This window comes from Clinocottus analis, unplaced genomic scaffold, assembly GCF_023055335.1.
Source record: "Clinocottus analis isolate CAN_PGR_092001 unplaced genomic scaffold, fCliAna1.0.p SCAF_19, whole genome shotgun sequence".
NCBI classification, from domain to species: domain Eukaryota; kingdom Metazoa; phylum Chordata; class Actinopteri; order Perciformes; family Cottidae; genus Clinocottus; species Clinocottus analis.
Window position 1 is genome coordinate 9,779,309 of NW_027175920.1, and position 19,663 is coordinate 9,798,971.

At 42.2% G+C, this 19,663-nt stretch overlaps 3 protein-coding genes across 3 annotated transcripts; 2 read left to right on the plus strand and 1 right to left on the minus strand.

Moving 5' to 3' along the window:
- Positions 1-339: 339 nt before the first annotated feature.
- cox6b1 (cytochrome c oxidase subunit 6B1) lies at positions 340-1,359 on the minus strand. The gene is made up of 3 exons (XM_068583664.1): positions 1,224-1,359; positions 942-1,042; positions 340-393 (listed from the first exon to the last, which is right to left on the minus strand). Exons 1-3 carry the CDS (start codon positions 1,327-1,329, stop codon positions 340-342), a joined length of 261 nt encoding a protein of 86 aa, XP_068439765.1. The 5' UTR covers positions 1,330-1,359.
- Positions 1,360-2,493: 1,134 nt separating this feature from the next.
- Positions 2,494-12,612, plus strand: mki67 (marker of proliferation Ki-67). Its single transcript, XM_068583483.1, has 17 exons — positions 2,494-2,670; positions 3,128-3,230; positions 3,671-3,752; positions 4,028-4,143; positions 4,689-4,758; positions 4,885-4,960; positions 5,385-5,948; positions 6,063-6,295; positions 6,410-6,689; positions 6,950-7,065; positions 7,286-7,463; positions 7,570-7,713; positions 7,847-8,439; positions 8,762-8,807; positions 8,925-9,296; positions 9,569-10,630; positions 11,049-12,612. Exons 2-17 carry the CDS (start codon positions 3,142-3,144, stop codon positions 12,398-12,400), a joined length of 5,373 nt encoding a protein of 1,790 aa, XP_068439584.1. The 5' UTR covers positions 2,494-2,670; positions 3,128-3,141; the 3' UTR covers positions 12,401-12,612.
- A 755-nt stretch (positions 12,613-13,367) lies between these two features.
- On the plus strand, positions 13,368-19,186 carry tut1 (terminal uridylyl transferase 1, U6 snRNA-specific). The gene is made up of 10 exons (XM_068583402.1): positions 13,368-13,559; positions 13,922-14,112; positions 14,274-14,477; positions 15,043-15,157; positions 15,270-15,397; positions 15,558-15,784; positions 15,901-16,010; positions 17,078-17,200; positions 17,468-17,560; positions 17,735-19,186. Exons 1-10 carry the CDS (start codon positions 13,484-13,486, stop codon positions 18,868-18,870), a joined length of 2,403 nt encoding a protein of 800 aa, XP_068439503.1. The 5' UTR covers positions 13,368-13,483; the 3' UTR covers positions 18,871-19,186.
- The last annotated feature ends 477 nt before the right edge of the window (positions 19,187-19,663 follow it).

Sequence of the window (19,663 nt, forward strand, 5' to 3'; positions counted from 1 at the left end):
ATTTTTCTAATCTTGATTAAACGTGTATATTTGATGTAGGTTTATTTGAAATGAATAAAATAAAAATGTAAAATAAAAAAAATTGTTGTGACACTGTTCTGAATCAAGCAAACAAAGTTTTTATTCATAATCTGTGGTAGGATGAAGGGAGAAAAGCATAGCGGACAACATGAATTAGTTTAGTGCAAACTCTGTTGTACATTTCATGTAGTTTGTGGAATGACTGATCAGTTATAGGACAGAGCATCAGTAGTGGGAAGGTTGTGATGGAACCACCTGGTCTTCCACCACTTACAGAGATTACGTCTTTGCAGACGGACAGCTTTGGACATGGCAGTCTCAGATTTTTCCTGGAAAAGTCCCCTCTTCTCTCTCGTCATCCCATTTTCGGACCTAAAGGGACACCATTTCAGAAGGAGACTTATTTGGGGGCACAAGCAGTTTTTCTTTTAGTCACAAAGGATTAGAAAAGGATAGAAAGCTGATATTTGGGCTGAAGCCTTTTTCTTTTTTCCATTATTAGTGAGGTCCTTGTTAATGGTGATTGTGGTGTGACCTTAAAGTACAACATGCATTAAAGTTTCAGAACAGTGAGATGCAGCGTTGGTTGGACCAGAGAAAATGACACTCTGAGCACAATGCCCTTTAATGTCTACAATTAGGATTTGGCTAAAACATTAAGGCTGGACCTTCACACACTTTTGAGTTGAGAATTATTTAAATTTCCAAATTTTGGCCTGAAACTTCTTGTTTTGGTTCTCGGCCCTGAGCGGACTCATAGGAATGCAAGGAAAGATAAAGTTGTTTGACTCCTGCTGAACAAATACAGCCCACATAGGAAATAGTGCTCCTTATATTCAGCTATTCACCCTGCCTGTGTCCTTGTGCACAGTTGTTTCTCATTAAAATAAAATTTGACGCAAAAACATAATTGTTTTTGCCCAGGACTTGGGGCAGAGTGATTTGTAGACCCTCTTGTGCCACTCACAGGGCGCGTTGTCTACTCCTCTTGCATCCAGAGCTTTCTGGCAACGGTGATAGTCTATTACAGAGGCAACCATAACAATGAATGTTAACCAAAAAACAAAAGGTTTCTAGAATGGCATGTTTTGCATGATGCATATACATCATTAATTAATTGTATAATAATAAATACAAAATTATGATATTGTATTTATGGCACAGCATGTCTTTGGAGCTTTGACCTTGACATGCACTCTTACCCAGGTAGTTGGACCAGCAGTTTCTGGTCTGGTTCTGGTTGGGGAATCTGGCATCAAAGGGAGCAGTGCGATATCTCTCAAGTTTGGCCTGAATGTCCTCAGCCATTTTCACCCCTGCCGAGAGAATATCATCAACCGATATTGAGCACACCAAAAGGAAAACATATTTAGTTTTTCCTGTCATCAAGCAAAAGGCAAATTTAGGGGTGCTGAACGCAGGTCCTAAAATATATTACTAGAAATGTGACGTTTTTATAATTTACAGATACATTGATAGATATTTGGTCTAATGAGACTTTGTCTTAAGAGAAATCAAAAACGTGCAGGTCAGAGTTACCTTTGCAGCAGTTTGAGGCGCTAGCTCCAAAGTGACTTTTATACCGTCAGGTGAAGGTGTCTCGTTCCTCTGATAGGCAGAGCGCGCTCCACTTCTAGGAAGTTGCAGCCGTGCAGTCTTATCACTGCGGACGCAGGTCACATAGCCATGACAGGCAAACACATTTCAGACTTCTAGTATGAGGTCTGCAGGAAATGATGAGATAGGACACCACAAAGCAGCATCAATTTGAAAATTGCATATATAATTCATATATATGTATGTATGTATGTATATATATATATATATATATATATATATATATATATATATATATATATATATATATATATATATATATATACATATATATATACATATATATAATATATATATATATATATACATATATATATATATATATATATATATATATATATATATATATATATATATATATATATATATATATATATATATATGTGTGTGTGTGTGTGTGTGTGTGTGTATATGTATGTGTGTGTGTGTGTGTGTGTGTGTGTGTGTGTGTGTGTGTGTGTGTGTGTGTGTGTGTGTGTGTGTATGTTTATATAGAAGTGCCAAAAGCTAAAGCGCAATGATCGGACCAGGGTAAACCTTATGCCCCTCCCTCTTGTCGAATGGTGACGTTTCAACCAATCAGAATCCTTCGCGCGGAATTTCAAACATTTTCAAATCAGATTCCCTTTACCGAAGGAAGATTGTTCCGCCAAAATTGTAAACAAAATAGTCCTTCTCATGTAAAGCCAGGTTACATTTTATGCTGCGAACGGAAAAGTGTAAAACATTGTTATGTAAAACCCACATATCATGTATACCAACACATCAGTTAGTCTTTGTAGTGTTTAAGGTTTACTGTGGGTTTGTAGTGTTGCGGAGTGATACCACGGCATGTGTCTGGAAGCGGCGAGTAACGTCAAGGACCGGCTGTACGAGGTAGCTTACGTTAGCCATCATTTGTAGAAGTATAGTGTAGGGCATGGTGAGACATCCGTACGTTTAGTCTGATATGATATCGTAGTAAAAGTGCTCTTTGTCACATCCTGCTCGATGTTTGTGGATTTCCAGAAGTTTCTTTGAGCGGACTTCCAGGTAAAACAGAAACGATTAACGTTACAAATGTTGTGTTTTTGCGTGTAAAGTTAGTTTAATCTCAGGCCATATAACGGCCGCCAATCGTAGCTACACAGTGACACGTTTCCTTTAGACAAACGTGTATTGCTTAGTAGCATGTTCAACGTTGACATCCATTTAAACAGATTATAACCGTACCATCGTGGCGACATTACACGTGGGGTGTGTTTTAACTTTACACAAACAGCGGCCTCCTGAGTCGCAACAATACTTCAGTGAAACGTAACTTTGGACAATTGAAAAAACGCCAGTAATGTGTCAAATTGCTAAATATATCCTTGAATATATAGCTATATATATTGCAGACTTCCGTTGTTTGTCTTGTTTCCAGAAGGCCGATAAAAATATTCTCCAATAAATTATCGTTGTGTGTCTAACAGTAACCGGACGACGTTGTTGTTGCTCATGTTCTCAGGTAACGTTACGAAAATGCCACTGCACGGGAAGATAGTCGTGATTAAGAGGAGTGGAGGAGATGGGACCGAGTTTCCTCTTACTACCACATGCTTGTTTGGAAGGTGAGCTTTCTGTAAAATGCATGTGTTGGATATCATGTTAGTTTGCCATGTCATGTGTAACTTTAGTTATTTCAGATTACATTTTTTCCGTTTGTCTTGTTTAATTTGAATTCCCCTAGTTTATATTTTAGGTCGTATATGTCAAGTACTAACTCACGCACACGAATAAAATACGGCTGCACATGTTATGTTGCTGCAAGCGCACTCTGGTCTGAAGGCGGGTCATCTACTTATGACGTCAGCATCTATCTGTCTGCTTCTGCACCAAATACAACTTACTTCTCACTATATATTAAAACCTCAAAGTCCACTTAACTATTAGACAATAAGAGATTCCATGTGCTGTTTGTGAACATGGGCCACGCATGTAAACCAAGTTACATTTCAAGTTACATGTCTTTTTTTTTTGTTGACACATTTGTTTCTTTGTGGTCTCACAGGAAACCTGACTGCGATATCCGTATTCAGCTTCCTCAAGTCTCCAAGGAGCATTGCAGAATTGACTACAATGAAAATAAAGAGGTAACCACACATTTAGAATATAACTACACGGACTTGAGCCACACAAACAGTGTTTCAATTTAATATGGTCTCTCTGCAAATCTGGAGTTGTTAATGAAGTCACATTAACGCCTAATGTTAATTTTGTAAATACTTGAATCACTTGCAAATTTACTACATGAATTTATATATAGAAGTAAAAATTAAAAGCCGAGCTGACACAGATACTCTGCTTTGAGCTACTTTCACAGACTGTGTTTATGGTGACGCTTATGTTTTCTCTCTCTCTCTCTCAGATCATTTTGACAAATTTGAGCTCAGTGAATCCAACCCGTGTCAACGGAGAGGCTTTGCAGCAGTCTGAGCGTTTGAAACACGGAGATGTCATAACTGTTATTGATCGTTCTTTCAGGTGAGCACGAAGTGAATATTTGGTTGCTCTGACTTTTTGCCTTCCATAGTCACCAAATGAGTTTGTTAGAAGAAATGAACGTGCTATACATTTAAATCAAAAATCAGTTGTTGCTAGACTTTGTACAGCGTTTCATCATGCTAGAAGGTACTTTTCACAGAACAATGTTACTTAATCTGAATTTCCACATCTACTCGATTAACTAAGAGGTTTGTTTGAGCATCATCTGCTACCACCAGACCTTGCACTGTTTTTATTTCCATAATTAGCGTGTTTAAATATATCTCTGACCAGCTAAAATTGGTCTTTCCATTTCTCTACAAGTGTTTTACAGATATGTGTACCGACAGTCACCATTTGTTTTACCCATTATATTCTCCCTGCTGCCCAAAGCACATCAGTGCAAAGTACATGCAGGATGTATTTACACAGACCACATTGTTTGGGAAATGGGAATTCCATGGTCTAATTTTCCAAATGTTACCACTTTCAAATCTGACGTAAATGAGGACGTACTTCAATTTCGTTGCTGATTGTCATTTCAGGTTTGAGTACCCTCCAGCACCGACACCAAAGAAGAGGTCTTCGTTGGGAGCCAAAACTGAAACCTTCAAAGTAATTAACCAGTTATTATTATTTTGATCACTAAAGCTGTGCGGCCTTCCCAATGTCTTGATTTTTGCCTACAATCCTGATAATTTGACTATCTAATATGTGTTAACGAAAGTGTCTCATGCCTAGGTTCTTCAAAATCAACAAGTGGGCGACACAGTTACCACTGAAACTGGAGAAAGGGGGATCTCTGAACTGTCCACAGGTGAGACACTTCAGATCTTTCTGAGTCTAAGATTTGAGAATTTAATATTTGAAGATACTGTTGCACAATTAACAGTCAGTGTGCGTTCCCAGGATTGGTTTTTCTGTTACAAGTTATTAAACACGATAGAATCATGATTCATCCAAATGTTGTGAAAATGGAGATAAGAAATGGCTGCTTTAAAAAAAATTTACAGAACCATGAATTTGAGTATATTCAAACCAGCGTCCTGGACATTATAGAGACAATTGACATAATTCAAGTCGTTGTTATACTTGTTTTCATATTTAGCTCAGTGAATCAAACATCTTTTTGCGGCCTTAATCTGCTTCATGTCCCAACCCACCCTGTTCCATTAAAATGAATTTGGTGCCTGCTTTTTTTTCCTCTTCCGTCTAACACTTTTCTTGTTTCTTCTTGTAAGACCCTCATCTTAAAGATGGAACTAACCATGAAAACATCCAGCGACCTCTGGAGGAGGATGGCCTGCTGCAAAACAAGACCGCCTCCCCCTTCAACGATCTGTATCAAATGATTAAAAAATCCCTGGATGTCAAGACCCCTCGGAAATCATCTGCCAGTGTGCTTCAAACACCTACCTCGAGGTTTTGCACTCCAAAACCTGTTTCAGTCAGGAAAAATGATGACAAAAAACCTGTCATTCCCACTGAAGACAAAATCACTCCGAAGAAGGATGAAGCTAAAGTCTCTTCTATTGCTGACGAAACTATGGAGGAGGCTGGAAATGTAAGTAATGAGACCCCGAAGTCCGTGAAGAAACAACCCCTCCAGGTTCCTTCCACTGAGGTGGCCAGACCGGAAGTTGATGAAGCTGAAAATGCTGACCAGTCTGAAGTAACACCCCAGAAGAGAACCCGTACACCCCCCAAGAGGTTCACTGCATGTGAGGCTGTCGAGCTAATTTCTGCATCGCCCAAATCCCCCGTGAGACGGACATCACCAAGGAACTCAGGGAAAGTTGAAGCGGGTAAGAGCAACTGTAATACTATATTGTTTCTCTTAACCTTGCTACAGTAATTGTATAAGCATCTTATGTTCACATGCGTTTGGTTGTTCATGATGTTTTCAATTAATTTCTTAGTGAAAGAGACGTCCAAAAAACGTAAAAGCGAAGAACTCGCGACCGACTTGCCCACATCACAGATGAAGAGGAAACGGGTTTCCTTCGGAGGTTTCCTGTGTCCCGAGTTATTTGACAAACGTTTGCCTCCTAACTCTCCATTATGCAAAGGAGCCACGCCGCGCAGAAGTCTGACTGTGACTAAACCCAAACAGTCGCTCCTCAGACGAGCATCAGCCATGGGCTTGATCCAGGTAAGACCCGGGTCAAACTATTTGAATCATCATTTTCCACTTAACACATATCTTTGGAACCCATCCAATAATTTTATTAAAATTTGCTTTTTTTTCCCCCCTCTTTTTTTGCAGGACAAAAGAGAGAATTCAGTTAGCCCGAAAAGGAGGACTCCATCACCTAAGTCATCAAGATCTAAGAGCCCATCTCCAGCCAGGGGGAGGTCTCCCACGGTACAAGGGCGCTTCTCTGTGTCGCACATCAGCACACCAGAAGATGCTGTTACTGAAGAGGTCGCTTTAGTCTTTGCAACCCCTAAAATTCCACCAAGGAGAAGGAGCACCTTACGGGAGGCCCCAAGTCATGCAAAAATATTATGCAAAAACAGCGGCATTTCACGGGCGTCTATGAAAGGTATGTCAGACCCCGAAATGCATAACATAGCTTACATTAGAAATGGTGTCTTTGTTCCTTGCACTGTATCAACAGACAACTGTGTAAATGTAGAACGACGTGTAAAGAACAACGCCATCGAATCATGTTTACCGGTCAGTTTTATTAAATAGGTTGGGTTTAGCACATATCTTATTTCATCTGTCATTTATGATTATTAAAATAAACGGTCAACGGATAATGAGGTCGATTAATCATTTTGACTTTTGGTGTCTTTCCAGTGAAAAATTCCTGGGCAGACATCGTTAGATTTGGACACGCTAGGGCTCAAGTGGCTGTTCCAGCTAAAAAAAACATCGCCAAAAAGACAATGAAGAAGACTGTCTCCAAACCACAGGTGAAGTACAACGCCGTAAGAATCGCACGGTACATTTACATAATCACTATGACATAGTTTTTGTCTTGCAACAACTGTAACTTGTTGGACGAAGACTATAAGGCCTTCCCGCATGTCAACTATACCTGTAATGGGTGTACGTTGTGTGATGTTGGCACCTTTTTTTTTTTTTTAAAATAAAAAACAACTGTAGAGACAATGTCCTTCTCAATCTTCTCAGACCCCTGCAAGAAACCTCAAAGGCCACGTCAGCACTGGGCATGCAGATTCCCCCGTTACCATTGTTGTGGGCCGAGCTCACAAACAAAAAGTCGTACTTCCAACTGGTGCTGCACCAAAACTGGTCACCAATATTGCGCTTATCAAAAAGCACATGAAGATGGATGAGGACTTGACAGGTAAATGACAATTTGCCATCTAATCAAATAGGAACTTTTTTATTTTCTGGTAACGTAATTGTGACTTTCAATATTGTACCTGCTTATATTTAGTTTGTTTTTTCAGGAATTTCTGAAATGTTAAAAACCCCTGTAAATGAAAGGAGGAAGACGTCTGTAATCAATGAGAACAATGCCCCAAAAACACTTGTGGGCAGTCTGGGCACGTTTGTGGTTGAACCATCAGTGTTGAACACACCAGAGGAGTCAGGTATGGGTGTTGTGCATAGGAGAGATCTAAAGCATGGAATGTGTCTTCTGCATAATTAATCTCTCGGTCTACAGCGTTTGTCAGATTAAGCCGGTTGAGAAAGTTAATGTTAAACATGCAATTTGTTTTGCAGGTGAAATGATGGTCTCTCCACTGACCGTTTCCTCTTCAGTAAAAGACAGAAGCTACAATAGCGAGGCAGTCCAACGCCTCTTTGATAACGATCATGAATCCAGCATCGATAACGAAGACCCCGTCTCAGATGATTCTAGCGAACAGCAGTGCACCGATTTGAAGACGACCTCTGTAGCGACTCCCAAGCACAAGCCAGAATTACCAGAATGTCTCACTGGAGTGAAGAGGATCATGAAGACGCCAAAACAGAAAGCAGAGCCCATTGATGACCTCCGGGGGAAGATTTTGAAAACTCCAAAGCAGGAGCTGAAAGAGCAGGAGTGTCTCACTGGAGTGAAGAGGATCATGAAGACGCCAAAACAGAAAGCAGAGCCTCTTGAGGACCTGAGAGGGAAGATATTGAAAACTCCAAAGCAGAAGCCAGAAGAACAAGAGTGTCTCACTGGAGTGAAGCGCATGATGGAGACGCCAAAACAGGAGGCTGAACCTGTAGACGACATCAAAGTGGAACTTCTGGCCTCTCCACAACCGGAGGCTGAGCCTCAGCCTCTTGAAGACCAAGGAAACGCTTCTGTAGCTGAGACAAATGAGGTAAAAACAATAAACTGAACATTGCTAAAAGCTGAATATGATTGTAAATGTTAGCGACTCTTTCACATGACAGGACGTAATTGAAAGAAAAAGCTACAATTTTCGTGAAGTGTCGGGTACTGTCATAGTGCAAAGTGCATTTGCGGGTTATTTCATTGTTATAGACCCAAACGTTTGGACTTATTGTAAGTCTTGTAGAGACCAACATTTGTGTAGCCCCAGATGGACAATACACGTTCCACTAACCTTTACAAGACATTTATGTTTCCTTGTGTTCTTTAAAGTGAGTGCTGATTGTCTGAATTGTTGTTGTTTTTTGCAGGTTGCAGACCAAGCGCCTCTGGATTGTGATGAAGACATAGCAAAAGGTTTGTCTGATGATAAATATGTTGGAGTGATAAATTGTATTACTTAGCATGTTTTTTTTTAACTGAATTTAATCGATACCTGGATTAATGATTTTTGTCTTCTGTGCGTTTTTCAAGAACTAGTCTTTGCCCACGAGGAGCCACGAGAAGATGTTCCTACAGATGTGGTCCATGATGTTCCTGCAGATGTGGTCCATGATGTTCCTGCAGATGTGGTCCATGATGTTCCTGCAGATGTGGTCCATGATGTTCCTGCAGATGTGGTCCATGATGTTCCTGCAGATGTGGTCCATGATGTTCCTGCAGATGTGGTCCATGATGTTCCTACAGATGTGGTCCATGATGTTCCTACAGATGTGGTCCATGATGTTCCTACAGATGTGGTCCATGATGTTCCTACAGATGTGGTCCATGATGTTCCTACAGATGTGGTCCATGATGTTCCTACAGATGTGGTCCATGATGTTCCCCAAGTTGACATGGAAACAGGTATGTTGACTAATTATCTTTTTATTAGTTTGTTAAATATTACTTATGTTAGAACATGAACTCTGAGAGGTTTTCTTAAACGTCTGCATATTAATATACATGAAGAATGGAAAGTCTGCTCTAAAAACACCTTTTAAAGTATTTTTTGTCAGAGTAGAAGTTGTTGAACTTTTATCTATTAAAAATATATTGTTAAAAGCTGTCTACTAAACACTACTTTGTTTGTATTCTCTTATTTGTCTGTGTTTTTAAAAAAAAAATTTTTATTCTAGAAGCGGATGCCAATGAAGTTGTCGTTGATGACCACTTAGAGGAGTTGCCAAGTGGACCTTATGACAATCAGCCATCAGATGCTGTAGAAATCTCTCAAGCGGCTGTAGATGAGAATTTCTGTGTGGAAAAGACTGACGTGGTAGAAGAGAAGTTATCTGAAGACCAACCCGACGTGGAATCTGCTACTATCGAAGTCACAGAAATGGACACAACTGAATCTCTGGTGGCTGATGCAGCCGAAGATTGTAACGAAGCTGTGGTCCCTACTCCAGTCAGAGGAAGAAGAGGGAAGAAATCCGAAGCTGCCGCACCAACCGCTGTTAGACAGACGACAAGAGGCCGAAATGCAAAGTCTCAAGGAAGTCCTTCTGATGATCAACCTGGAATGGCACCAGAGAAAGCTTTGCTAACCACACTGGTGACTGAGATTTCCACTGAAGCTGTGAGTGACCAGACATCTCCAATCACAGAAAACGACTCTACACCCACCGAGGAAGCTGTCGTGAAGCCCACCAGAGGGAGAAAATCTAAACAAACACCTGTTGGGCCGCCTCAACCAGAGCCAGAGCTAAATGAAGTTGTGGCTGACGGGTCTCAACCTCAAATGTCCAGAAGAGGGAGAAAGCCCAAACCTGATACAGTTGAACAAAAGGAGGTGGCAGGAGATGCAGTTGTCGCTGTGGAGACCAAGCAGCAGTCCCAGGCTCCAGTCAGGGCTAAGAGGGGAAGGAATGCCAAACAGGAAGAAGAAAAGCAAGAGTCTGTATTAGTTGAGACTACCAGATCCCAGGAGCCGGTTAAAAAATTGAGAAAATCCAAGAAGACAGAGCAAAACAAAGCTTCTGGAGATCAAGCTGAAATAGTGCCAGAGCCTGAGAGCCAACAGAGTCCCCCAGTCGATGTCAACCATGACGCAAGCGACAGTGCAGCGGCGCTGGAGAAGGCTGCGCTTAAGCCAAAGCGAGGAAGAAAAGCGAAACAACCAGAAAAATCTGCAACGGAGCAGCAAGATGGGCCTAGTTCTCAAAGTGAGGACGTTCCCCAAGCCGACATGACAAAAGGTACGTCAACATTCTTGTTTGTGTCTCTGCTGTCATGGTATTGGTTTAAACTGAATCACTTAAAAACTGTTTCTGACTCCATGCAACATGTGAGGGAATATGTTAAATGTGAGGGAATATGTTAAATGTGTTTTCCATTCCTAGGAGGGTTAACATTTTGGTCGGTCCCATTAACCAAAGCAAGACATTTGAGTTAGCTCTTCATAACACTCATAGTTTATTGAACACTTCTTTTAAGAAACAGTTTCATACATTTGACCCAAAGTGTTTTTTACAATATTGAAATATGGTCCATGTTGGAAAACTTCCAAATTTAGACTTAAAAAAAAATATCAGTTAAATACAAATTTAAGATTGCTTTGACTGCTTTCAAATCCAGTGACATTAGTTCTCCTTTTGTTTTCTCCTTCTATTTTAGAAGCAGATGAAAGTGAAGTCGGCAGTGTGAAAGTCACAGAAATGGATGCTGCCGTTCAGAAGAAATCTGGTCGAGGCAGAAGGGCGAAACTAGTGGAGTCTAACTCTGCTGAGGATAAACCGGAGACAACGGAAGCTGTGCTCCCTACTCTAGTCAGAGGAAGAAGAGGGAAGAAAACCGAAGCTACAGCACCACCTACTGATAATGATGCGACACCCACTGAGGAGGAAGCTGTTGTGAAGCCCACCAGAGGGAGAAAATCTAAGCAAACATCTGTTGAGCTGCCTCAACCAGAGCTAAATGAAGTTGTGGCTGACGAGTCTCAGCCTCAAAAGTCCAGAAGAGGGAGAAAGCCCAAACTTGATACGGTTGAACAAAATGAAGTGGAAAAAGATGCAGTTGTCCATGTGGAGATCAAGCAGCAGTCGCAGGCTCCAGTCAGGGCTAAGCGGGGAAGAAATGCCAAACAGGAAGAAGAAGAAAAGCTTAAATCTACAGCAGTTGAGACTACCAGATCCGAGGAGCCAGCTAAAAAATTAAGGAGAACAAAGAAGGCAGAGCAAGACCATGGAGAACCAAGAGAAGAAGTCCAAGCCATTGAAATGGTTGTCCCAGAGGAGGCTGAAGCTCCCCTTGTCGCTGAACCAGTGAAGATGGAAGAACGGGCCGCAAAACCAAGGAGAGGAGGACGTAAAGCCGCTGAGGTCCCAGCTGATGATGCCACAGCCGAAATTCAGAAGAGGAATTCTGAACCGGACGCTCCAGTCGTGAAACAGAGCAGGGCAAGAGGGGCAAAAACCTCTGTGAAAAACGAGGTTTCACAAGCTATTCCGGCCAAGAAGACCCGTCGAGGTGCAGTCCTTCCCCTTGAGGAGACGAATGCAGAATCCACAGTCCAGGGTTCAGAGCCTGCAACAACTTCAGTAGAACCAGCCAGACGGGGCAGACGGGCAGCAGCAAAGGCTCCAGCAATTGATGCTACAGTCTCCAGTGACCCGGCAAAGCTCACTGAAGAGTCAAGCAAGGCTGTCCAAGACACAAAAACGTCCAAAAGATTCGTCAAGTGGAAAGCAGACTTGGAAGAAACACCTGTGAAGGCAGTTCGAGGTAGAAAAGCAAACCTTGGAGGCCAAGTTGACACAGAAAGCAAAACTGTTTCAAAGGCTGCCCAGAAAACTGAAGAGATGGATCTCTCAGACGAAGTTGTTGAAGCTCAGCCCGCCAAGAGAACCAGGAAAGGGCCAAAGGTCGCTGCTGTGACCGCTGAGGAAGCTGTGCCCACAAGCAAGGTGCAAAGTGTTGATGCTGAGGCACAGCCCAAAACCCGGAGAGGAAGATCAGCAAAGAAATGAAACTTTTGTGTATATTCTTCATCCCGACTACTTTCCCCCTCTATTGAACCTGTTATTTTTATTAAAATGTGGCATTTTAGAAATTAGTTTTATAGACTGAAAATTAAGCACTGTTTTTTTTTTTTTTTTAAATACTGCAGGGAGTCTTGTTTTACCATACATTTTATGACAAGTTGTATGTTGTTCATTGATGGTTTTACAATTGTTTTGTGGTGGGGAAAAAAAATATTAAATCTTTTTTTGTAAAATAAGAAAAGTGGTATGACTTTTATTGAAATATTTTTGGTGTTCTGGCCATCTTCATGTTCAATTAATATACCCAAGAAAATAATTCACTAGAGGGCTTGAAAGACATTGTAGACATTCTTACCTGTTATTGCTACAGATCCTGCGTTAGTGACAGCTCCATCATTGTGGTGCTTTAGTAAGTCACATGCTGGAAGATGAGACTAAAAAGATGAATGTCATTTACAAGCGGAGGCAAGAGGGAAATTATAGGTTTATTCACAGGATATAAAACATTAATTTCCAAAAGGCGTAAAGCAGTTGTGTGAATTGGTAAATTGATTCAGGTTTAATAGAAAACCAACAAGCTTTTAATGGAGCTCCAGACGGCAGTTGGGTTCTCCATTAACCATCATTGTAGACTATTGTAGATTATTCTAGTGTAGCTTTGTACCACATAAAGTTGAATTCCTTTGCTTAGAAAAGTGTTAGATTTTATTCCTTCTATTCAAACAAACGGAATGGGATATGAAAGCTAACGTTAAACTATGAAATTGGTGCACTAATACATTTCCACTAATATAATTAGTTCATATTCAGCGGAGAAGTGATGAATATGGGTTTAGAAATCTCCAGAAATAGACTCATACATCAAATTGCATTTAACGGAACCTCCTGATTAATCAGGAGAACTACACGGACACATCTTAGGGACGGACTCGAAACAAACGCACAGCCGACGCTGGAGGGAGATTTGAGTGTGATGCGCGTGCAGAGCAGTCGGCCTCTAACTTTCCTGACGACTTTAGCGGCTCATTTATTTCTTGCTTCATAGTGACTGTTTATTTATTTGACATTATGGAAGCAGACAGTGACATAAAAACCACGCCGAAAGGGTTTCAGTGCGCCTTGTGTAACGTCAATCTACCAAACTGTAAGTAACGTCAAGCTAACGTAGCCAGAAGTAACGTTACCTTCTAATTGACGTTCCCATTTGCCCCTTTCTTCTCAAGCAACCGTGAAACTTTAACCTGGCACGTCGGTATTCGTTTTATCGGACGTCATATGGCGACTAACTTTAAAATGATAACTTCAATGTAATTTACGAGTTGTCCAGTGCGCTAATGTTAAACTACAATAGGCAAAGATGATGTATGTAACGTCAATAGACAAATTCTGGTTCGATTGCGTCTTCGTGGTTTGTTTGCACAACACGGGTTTGGCCTTTGAAACTGTCTTTTTATATAAAAAAAAAACAAAAACAAACGTCCATCTCATTTTCTAATTTCCCTGCAGCGTCTAGTGTGGAGCAACATGTGAAAGGGCGGAAACACCAGACGTTGAGCACCGTGCGGGCCACCAGGAAGAGCCAGGAGCAGCACAGTGTGTTTGTCAGCGGCATCAAACCCGCCGTCTCTCAGACTGACATAACTGAGTACTTCCAGCAGTTTGGGCCCGTCTCAGGTGTCGTCATGGACAAAGACAAGGTCAGTCAGGTGTTCACAGTTGAGATGCAGCTCATCTTAAATGTCTGAAGCTAAAGCTTCGCCGTGCTCATCCTCACAACCTGCGTGCAGGCTTTGCAGCATCTGGAATGTGACTGATACTCCCCAATGTATTCTGACTGTGTGTCGCTCTTCGCTCACAGGGTGTGTACGCCATCGTGCAGTTTGCTGAGACGGACGGCATACAGGCCACTTTGTCCTGTTTGGAGCATCAGATGAAAGGCTTGAAGCTGCGCGTCAAACCTCGGGAAAAGAAGGATTTCAAGTTGATTCCCAAGAAGAATGCGTCTCCGAACCTCCAGCAAGCGCTTGACCGTCTCAAACCTCAGTTGTGTCAGTTGGTGTCGGTAAGCATCCAGTTATTTATATAAATACCTGGTTTATGCAAATTAAAGTGCAGATCTTTAAACGGATCGTTTTGTATTTTGGATTGTCGCAATCAGTGTATTACTACAGTAGATGGTGGTCGGCACGCCCCCAGTTTGTAGAAACAAAAGCAAGTACCAGCATGAAAACGTACTGCTGTGGAGGAGGCAGCAGCACAATATATACTTTAAACTTCCTAAAAACTGGCCCACCTAAAACAAGTGTTTGCTATATTTAGAATATTTGGTGAACTAAACTTAGTGAGAAAGTTATCTATACTCTCTTCAAATAACAAAAACGATGCAGATAAGTTTGTCTGAAAGTGGTGAAACTATTATTAAACAAATGCTTGTGGATAAGTACCTCATGCAAACCCACTTAAAAAAAAAACAAAATATCCCTTTAAGGATGGTAGATGCCCTTCGTTGTATAGAGTGTTGCAGCTTGTAGAAGCTAGAGGTCTCTTCTTGAGTATATCAACCATAAAATCATAAAAAATGCTGTTTAATGTCCGTACCAAGGTGTTGTCCTTATGTTCTCCTCTAGGTGAATGCACAAATGCAGTATGTTGTAGAGCGTTTTGAGCTGGGAGAAAATGAAAAGAAGGCCCGAGGCTTGCTGGTTCAACTCCTGCAAGAGGTTTTCGTGGAGTTTTTTCCAGGTGACCTTCTGTAAACACACATATGTTAAAAATATTGTCTTACACAATGACAAATTGTGCAAAATATTGAGTCGCTCTCTCACTTTTAATACTATGTGTTGATTGATTTCAGATAGCCAGATTCAGCCATTTGGTTCATCTGTGAACACCTTTGGCATCCATTCCTGCGACTTGGACCTCTTCCTGGACCTGGAAAACACCAAGGTGTTCCAGGCCCGTGCCAAGTCCACTATAGAACAGGTCTGGCCTTTTTGCTTGCACAGTAATTGATGTCTAATTAGGGCATTTTTAACTCATTGCTGGAACTAAAAATACATAATGTATATCTGAATAATATAACTATACAGGGAGCCTGCTTTGTATTGATTCCTCCTTCTTTTTGCCTTCCATCTTTCTTCAGGCGGGGGAGGGCACGTCAGATGATGGCCGCTCCGAGGACTCTATCCTGTCTGATATAGACCTGTCCACTGCCTCTCCGGTAGAGGTCTTGGACCTCGTGGCTGCAATCCTTAAACGCTGTGTTCCCAACGTGCACAAAGTCAACGTGGTCAGCAGCGCTCGCCTCCCCGTGGTCAAGTTCCATCACCGCGAGCTTAACCTGCAGGGCGACATCACCATTAACAACAGGTCCTTCAAAGTTGCTTTCCTTGATGCTGCGTCGCATTGAAAATCATGTGATGAAGTAAGAAATGTTTCTATCTGGATTACAGTATAGTTTTCTTTCATCCCATATCCCACACTAGACTGGCTGTCAGAAACACCCGCTTCCTGCAGCTGTGTTCAGGGATGGAGGACAGGCTGAGACCTCTGGCGTACACCATCCGCTACTGGGCCAAGCAGAAGCAGCTGGCTGGTAAGATGAAACGACCTTAGAGCATAATGTACAGCACCAATTCTATTTGTAAGAACAGACTTCTTTTCTTTACACTCAAGGTTAGTGTGTTAAATTATTTGGTCAACAGATGTCAGTAAAACTCCACTTGCCCCTCATGATCTTCTTGGGTTCTGTCTGAACACACAAGACTTGCAATGCTTTTAAGAGCCTTGTTATAGAAGCTGTGGTTAAATAAAAGGCACAAGCACATCTCTGTTTTGTGTTGTAATGGTACAGAAGAATCCCCTGACACTTCACAGGAGTGTTCTCACACACTCATTACCTTTACTGCTGGGACACATCATCTTTGTTCCCTTGGATGAACCGGCGCCGTGCTTTCAAAAAGGCTTTTGTGCTTAGCAGAAGTGAGTGATTAGCAGAACGAGATGGGATCTGTTGCATGTGAGGCTGCAGTGATCCGTGTGTTGAAGTGATTTTATAAATCTGTGTTGCCAGGTGCCAAAAAGCAATAATTCCAAAAAGATGATGATCTTATTTCAGAAGGAAGATTTCTACCTTCAAATAAAATAAGAAAAAGTTATGTGAATCTGGGCTGTTTTTAAATCTTTATTACATCCATAGTTTCACTCAAGTTGACAATGACATCATACTACAAGCTAGAGTCCCATCATTCATGTTCCAGGGCACTAGTGTGTGAACACAACAGAACTTGAGGATAACCAAACTAAACCGTTTGATACTACGAAAACTGAAGCGCAGTCCCACAAAGTTTTATAAGATAATATAAGTGGAAAAAATGACTTTTGCAGAGATCCAGGGTTTGTCTGCTGGGTGTCATTGTTTGACATGGTGATTGTACATTAAAGAGTGGACTGAATTACTGTACAATTACAGCAGCCGTTGTGTACTTTGCTTTAGACCGGCATAGATGCCTCGTTAACATCAGCGTAACTCCGCTGTTGTTGTTTTGCATCATTCAGGAATAAGAGAACCAAACACATGCCACAAAGCCCCACCACGCCCTTACAAATATGTTAATGCTTGTATTGTTAACAACACAATCACATTTTCATTTTGACTTGTAGGTAATGCCACTGGTGCCGGCCCCCTGCTCAACAACTACGCACTGACACTGCTGATCATCTTCTTCCTGCAAAACTGTGAGCCTCCGGTCTTCCCCACAGTGGACCAGCTCAAAGACATGGCCTGTAAGTGCTGCGTTTCTGTCTTGTTATCGGATTCAACAAACTCTTTAATTGCACAACATTCGTGGTAAATTGCTCGTTTCAACCTGATGAATGATGAGATTTTGTCATTGTCATTAGTGGTTTCTTTTTTTTGTGCATTTTTGTTGTGTGTATTTGTGAAAATGAATCCACGCAAAATCTTTCAAACTGCAATTTGGGCATCAAATGTACATCATATATTTTTTGTATTGCAGTTTTAATAATCATTATGTGTTAACCTCTTTGAAGGTGAGGAGGAAGAGTGTGTGATTGCGGGCTGGAACTGCACCTTCCCGAGCCAGCCTATTGCTGTGCCCCCCAGCAGGAATACACAGGACCTCAGTAAGTGAGAGCAATTAAAACAAATGTTTGTTATTCAGAGATTTCCTGCAACGTGTTTTTATGTTACCTTGCTTCTCCATATGTTCTAAATACGACTTCATTTAACCTCCGTATATATGATGCCCACTCGACCACTACTGACTCATTCTTTGTGTGTTTGTCTGCTCCGTCTAGGCACCCTGCTCTTTGGCTTCTTCTCCTTCTATGCTAAGTTTGATTTCGCCGGTAGCGTCATATCCGTCAGGAAAGGGCGTGCACTCCCAATCACTGACTTCCTCAGCCAGAATAAAGAGCATCAGGCCACTCGTGATGAAAAATCCACCAAGTCCCAGCCCCATGGTCCCAAACTGGGGCCCCTAAATCTCTTGGACCCCTTTGATCTCTCCCACAACGTAGCTGGAAACCTGAATGAACGCTCTCACCGCAGCTTCCAGAAGGAGTGCCAGGAGGCTGACAAGTACTGCCGCAGCCTGCAGTACCAGCGCAAGTCCACCAAGGGGAAATCCTGGGGGCTGGTGCGCTTATTCACCCCCCATGGGCAGGTGCCACAGGCCAAGATGGAGCAGCCGACCATCAACATCCCCTTCAAATTAACGTCGCTCCCTGAAGTGCTGCGCAATCAGCTGCACGAGGCGGGAGATGGCTTCCGGTTACTGTGGTTTCAGAAGGTCTGCTCTGCTGTGGAGGGAGTCTTCCAAAGTGTTCTCGCGTGTCACCTTGCTCCCTCCGCAGACGCCGTCTTTGGCGAGGAGTCATTTGTCGGCGCTGCTGTGGACATGGAAACTGCCTCCACTTCCCTCAACGCGTCAATAAATGACAGCTGTGACAGTGTCGAGTCCCAAAATGAGACCAGCCCTCTCGGTGCAGCCGTGGTCGGTGCCAAGAGGCAGCTTTCTTCCAGCAGCGATGCTGCCGAGTCGCCTCAAGGCAAAAAGCCAAGACTGACAAAAAGGGGCACGCCTGTAGTGCCTCACTGGATCTGTGGGCAAAAGCACATGGTGTGGGCAGGCAGGAGGAAAGTGAGAAGGGAGCTGATCAAAGACACAGACTCGAGGCCGGAGGGCAGCTGTATGGAGCTGGAGTCCAAGGTCACAGCTCACATCATTGAAAAAGAGCCAGAGCTCAAGGAGCCTCTAGAGTTCAAGGTCCAGCCCCAGATGGTCGGTGGGACCGAAAGCACGAAGGCAGTGCTCCAGTTGGAGCCAATCAGTGACAAGACGGGAGTTTTTCAGGACTTCTTTCATTTCCTGGAAGGCTTCTTACCGAAGATGGTAGAGACACTGATAGAGAAAGACGTGGCTGGTCATTAAAGTGGGGCTGCTTCAGAATTTTTGTTTTCTTTTTGAATGAAAGATGTTGTTTACCGCTACTTAACCCTTTAGAGTGTGACATGAAAGCTTTCTATTGATTTAGGGGAATGTGAATTATATTTGTCAATGTTGGCTTTGACCGAATATGAAGTTTGTAATGTTTTCATGTACACTTCTACTTTTGTTTTGTTTCAGAATGATACTAATAAGCTCCACGGTTATGTTTAAGATTTGGCTTGGTTTTAGGACTTTTCTGTTTTATATAATGCTCTTAAAGGGAAAATTCCAGTGGTAGGCATTCGATGTAAACAGCATCTGAGGCTGTCTTCAAGTGAATAAAAAAAGTCTTTGTAAAACACCGCCTCCTTCTGTACAGAGTAGTTGTGATTAGATTGTCTCCAAGCACCGTCTTTAATCATTTTTTTTCACGAAGGATCATTAATTGTACTGTGCTTATGTTCAACCTGGTCTGCCAGAACGGTGCCATTGAGTGGAGCTTTTATCCAGGCGGGTCTCTGCTCATATGCCTGAGACATACGAGAGTAATTACTCAGGCAGGCAGAAAGCTTTATTATAGCAGAGCAAACAGGAGCTGGGGGATGCACAGAGCTCCCATGTGCTGATTAACATCATTCATCTCACCTTTAAAGGGAAATACAGATGGCCCGCCGGTCAGACGGGACTATGGAGACGGCAGTGGGGATGAAGATGTTCGAGGCGGCTTACCACATTTTAATCTGATGCTGGTTTACATTACTAGAGGCATCTCTGCTGTGGCCATACGATAAAAGAT